The sequence below is a fragment of the Myotis brandtii genome, unplaced genomic scaffold (genome assembly GCF_000412655.1).
Source record: "Myotis brandtii unplaced genomic scaffold, ASM41265v1 scaffold292, whole genome shotgun sequence".
NCBI classification, from domain to species: domain Eukaryota; kingdom Metazoa; phylum Chordata; class Mammalia; order Chiroptera; family Vespertilionidae; genus Myotis; species Myotis brandtii.
This window is the reverse complement of record NW_005361156.1, coordinates 219,355-224,294: the sequence shown is the minus strand read 5'-3', so window position 1 is coordinate 224,294 and position 4,940 is coordinate 219,355. Positions and strand designations below refer to the sequence as shown.

The 4,940-nt window shown below is 50.0% G+C and overlaps 1 protein-coding gene and 1 long non-coding RNA gene across 3 annotated transcripts in view; one reads left to right on the top strand and one right to left on the bottom strand.

Annotated features, from left to right (window-relative positions):
• Window positions 1-165, bottom strand: part of E4F1 (E4F transcription factor 1) — a 10,373-nt gene extending 10,208 nt beyond the window's left edge. For both annotated transcript variants that reach the window (XM_014542204.1, XM_014542205.1), the window contains exon 1: window positions 1-165. In XM_014542204.1, the coding sequence (XP_014397690.1) occupies window positions 1-80 (80 nt within the window). In that variant the 5' untranslated portion in view covers window positions 81-165.
• On the top strand, window positions 104-2,156 carry LOC106726615. Its single transcript, XR_001362681.1, has 2 exons — window positions 104-186; window positions 1,804-2,156. It is a non-coding gene; the product is annotated as an uncharacterized LOC106726615 (long non-coding RNA).
• The last annotated feature ends 2,784 nt before the right edge of the window (window positions 2,157-4,940 follow it).

Genomic DNA, 4,940 nt, shown 5'->3' with positions numbered 1-4,940 from the left:
TCGCCCGCTTCCCTCCTGGCTTCGGCCCGGGCTTCTGCCGTATGAGCGGCCGTCACCCGCACTGCCATTGCGCCCTCCATGTCGCAACGCGCCGCAGGAAGATGGCGGATTTACGACCGTGTCGTCATAACAACGGGCCGCGCCGGAGCGAGGAAGACGACGCCAGGTTGGCGGGGCGGGGCCAGGGTGAGTTTGATGGACAGGTAGAGGGGCGGGGCTTCTTATGGGGGCTGAGTTACAGTGGAGCGGATTGACCAGCAGCGGGCTGGGTCTGGAGGAGGGCTCTTGGGTTTGGTTTAGGAAGGAAGGGACGTAGCCGTGCTTAGAGGAAAGCGGAAGGCTGGGGCGGGCCTGGAAGGGGCTGGGCTCGGTCCCGAAAGCTGCATCTGGACTTGAGAGCTGGAGTATAGGGGCGAGGTGGCTCGTTGCGCCCCCCGCCAGCCTTGAGAATGTGCTATGGCCCTGGGCACCACGCGGGGACCCGAGCTCTAGAGGGCCGTATGGGGCCCTCTGACCACCACCGACCCCGCTCAGGTGTCAGAACGTCCCTCGTTGGTTGCCCGGGTCATGGAGTAAAACCGAATTTGGGATGGCTCACGCACAGTTAGCTTCACTAGGCCTCTTATTCTTTTGTATATTTTTTTAAGTTGTGATAAGTACACATAAAATTTATCATTAGTGACATTTAGAACATTCGCAATGTTGTGCAACCATCACCATCATCTAATTTCAGAACTTTTGTCATTTCAAAAGAAAACCTGTACCCATTAGCTGTCATTCTCCATTATCCCCTTACCCCAGCCCCTGGCAACCACTTTCTGTTTCTATGGATTTACCATTTCTGGACATCCTATATAATAAAAGGGTAATATGCAAATCAACCTAACCGTGGAGCAACTGGGTCTCTATGATGTGCACTGACCACCAGGGGGCAGATGCTTAAAGCAGGAGCTTCCCCCTGGTGGTCAGTGCTCTCCCACAGGGGGAGCACCACTTAGCCACAAGTTGGGCTGATGGCTGGTGAGTGCAGCAGAGGTGGCAGGAAGCCTCTCCTGCCTCCGTGGCAGCGCTAAGGTTATCCAACTGTGGACATCCCCCAAGGGCTCCAGGACTGCTAAAAGGCGCAGGCCAGACTGAGGGATCCACTCCTCCCCAGCCCCCCCCACCCCCAGTGCACAAATGTTGTGCACTGGGCCTCTAGTTTTATATAAATAAAATTACACATGTGGTCTTTTGCCTCTGGCTTTTTTTTTATTATTATTTCTTTTATTGATCTTCAAGAAGAAGGTAGAGAGGGAAACATCAATGATGAGAGAGAATCACCAATCAGCTGCCTCCTGCACACCCCCCACTGGGGATGGAGCCAGCAACCCGGGCATGTGCCCTGACTGGGAATCAAACCATGACCTCCTGGTTCATAGGTCAACACACAACCACTGAGCCACTCTGGCTGGGCAACCTCTGGCTTCTTTCAAAATTCATCTGTGGTAAGCAGTAAGACAGACATGAGCAGAGCAAGGGCTAGGTACAGGCAGTCACCAGGGCAGGAAGCCCTGGGTGCCAAGCAACAAGGACCTTGCCCTCAAGGTAACCTTTCCTCCCCTAGCATATTGCTGATCATGCAGTTTAGACCCTCTGACCTTCCATATCACTGGTCACAGTGTTCGGACCCTCCCTGACCTTGCCTCCCCTGGCACGTTGCTAGTCATGGGGTTGGGGGTTGGGGTGTGAACAAGGGGACTGGTGAATAGCCGTTAAGCATTAACCCCGAGGGATAACATCTAGGCTTCAGTTGTATTTCAGCTACAGAAAAGCAACAAAACCTGGCAGCTGACCTCAGGACCAGCTGCATTGACTGATGACCCCCTGCTCTGGCACCTGCCAATCTGTGGAGACCCTGACCCTGAAACGATACACCTGGAAAGTTGATGAGTATTCTATTGGGATCCTCTCCTGGTATTGCCCCTAAAACCCCCGCCCTTAAAAGCCCTTAGGGTGGAGGACCCAGCTTGCTCTCCCTCCCCTGAGCACACCCTCCACTTTTCCCCTCCCATGCCTCTTCCCTCTCCCTCCAAAGCATGTTACCTCCTGAGCCTATTTCTTCTGCCACTCACTTCTTCCACCTCTGTGATTTTCTAAATAAATGTTCTCTTATAGTTTGAGTGTTTTTTTGTTTGTTTTTTTTTTTTAATATATTTTATTGATTTTTTACAGAGAAGAAGGGAGAGAGATAGAGAGAGTTAGAAACATCGATCAGCTGCCTCCTGCACATCTCCTACTGGGGATGTGTCCACAACCTAGGTACATGCCCTTGACCGGAATCGAACCTGGGACCTTTCAGTCCGCAGGCCGATGCTCTATCCACTGAGCCAAACCGGTTTCGGCTATAGTTTGAGTTTTGGCTCTGAATTCTTTCCTAGCCAGAACTCAAGAACCAAGGTTGCTGAACCCAGGTAGTCTGACCCCACCGGTCTAACACCTGGTGCCATTCTCGCCACCTCCAACACATCCAGGTTGTTGTATGTATCAGTACTTGATTCCTTTTTATGGCTGAATAATTATATGGATACATCACAATTTATTTATCCATTCAGTACATTTGGGTTGTTTCCACCTTGTATGGTAAATGGGAACCTGGGCCGCCTCCCATGTTCCAACTCTCCTTCCCACCCTATTGGAAATATAGTGAAGACCACCTGTAAGTGGGCTGTGAGACCTTGGCCAGAAGAAATGCCAAAGAGAAACTGCTTCTAGATGTGAGTCAGGATTGTAAATAGCTAGTGTTTTGATCTCACATAGCTTATGTACGGGCACATCCCTCTCCCCCTGTGTGCCCTGTTTTTCTCTGTTTTTTTTTTTTGTGCTCCATAAAACCTTGTGTTGGGAAAGTCTGGGTAGCAGCAAAACAACAGCACCAGCCGGCCACTCCCAGTGCGGCCTGTCTACAGGCCAGATGGGACTTAGTGGGACAACTTCACAGGTGGCAGCCAGTGTGGTGGCAAACTTCACTGGTTGGTCGCCACTGGTACACACGTTAAGTCCTAATAAACCCCTGTCTTTCACCGTCAGTCCTCTGAGTTATTTCTTTGGAATTCACGAACAATATGCTAAGGTTTTCTGGGACCTCAGCACTTTGCATAACAAGCCCCAAAGTGGAAACAACCCAAATGTCCATCAACTGGAGAAGAGATCAACAGGGGTATATTCTTTCAATATTCCACCTGACAACTCCGGACAAAAAGGGGCCATATGCTAACCTGACTAGCTCAGGGAAGGCCTGCATGGTGGCCTTGCAAACTCAGAGACCTAAAGTAACCACAAAGGTTACTTTGTGATAAATACACATAAAATTGTATCTATGGTAGTCTGAAATTAAAACTTTTTAGCTAAAAAGTGTGTGGTGGGTAGTCATGTCCTAGGCCAGCATCTTCCCTGACAAAGGTCAATCTTTACCCTAATTGAGCCTGTCATTGTCTTTTTGCATCTGTGATAACATATCTTTGGAATGTCCAGAGTATTTTCCTTTTTCTGGACCCCTCAAAGCACAGGCACCGTTCTGTGGAGACCAAGACCATAAATCCCCTCATTGTTATAGAGTTTATTGTTGACTGTTAACTATCCTTTACCCACCTATATGTAAAAGAAGTATGTGTCTGTCATTTTACTTTTTATCCAATCCCAGAGGTTCTGCCCCCTTCCCCGGCTTTCTCCCGCCTTCCTAATCTACCACCAATGGATTTCATGTCACCCACATACATCTCCTCTTTTGATTGTAATGCATAAAATAAGGTGCAAAACTGCCATTCTCCAGAGCATTATCTCAATCTGTTGAGATTTTGCTCCCGGCAATTGTTGACAGTTTGGCTCAAATAAACTCACAAAAGTTCTTCACAGGTTTGAATGTTTTTCAAGTTGACACAACTAAAGTGAAACAAAAACACTAAGAAGGAAGCATTTCACAGACGTTATGTTGATCCAAAGAAGCAAGAGCCAGAAGAATACACACAGTAAGATCTTCTTTTTAAGATGGTCTAGAACAGGCGAAGGAGGCGATGACTTCACGGTGATAGTAGTCAGAAAAGAGGCTGGTGGAGGGGTCTCTGCTATTGGCTGGATAGTGATGTGAGGGAAGCTGGTGAAATGATGGAAATATTCTGAATCTTGATCTGGGTTGTGTTTACACGGGTGTATGGGTATGTAAAAACCCCATCAAGCTGCATACTTATGATTTATGCAATTTATTATACATTACACCTCAATCAAAGATAACAATAACCTAATAATAATGATGATGACCAACTAAGGACCCTAATCCCACTGCCTCGAAGTTACTGGTTCACAAAACCACTAAGACCGCAGCGAAAGCATTTTTGGAAATGACAACGCAAGGCTTGTGAGGAAGGAGTTAGTTCCGAGGTGGCTCTCGGGACTGGCCGTAATCTGTCCGCATGCTGACACTGTGTGCGGAGAATGTCCAGTGGGAAGGACAATGCCCGGCTCAGCCCAAGCGAAGGTGAAGACGTGACTGCCTCCGAAAGGGGGGCAGCACCCCACCCCTACCGCGCTCCTGCGGAGAGCCCCGCCCGCACGACGGGAGAGAAGCCAGCCAATCAATAGCCTGCCCGATTGAGGGTCATTCGATGAAGGGTCTCCGTCACCTAAGCTGACCACGCGCCTCCAATGAGCGAGCTGCCCACTGAGCTGCCCAATAAGCAGCGGCCTTACGTCCTGCGCCGGCTGGCTCCGCAGCGTTTCCGCAGTCAAGGTTCCACTCCGAATACCGGTTGGCTCCCTGCCAGCCAATCACCGAAGCGCCCCTGGACTTACAGCCAATAGCTGTCCTCCTCCCTGCGCCGGGCCGTGACGGTTGGCGCTGAGCTCCGGCAACCTGAGGTAGGCAGGGGCGGATTGGCGCAGGCGGTGTCCAATGGGCGGTGCGC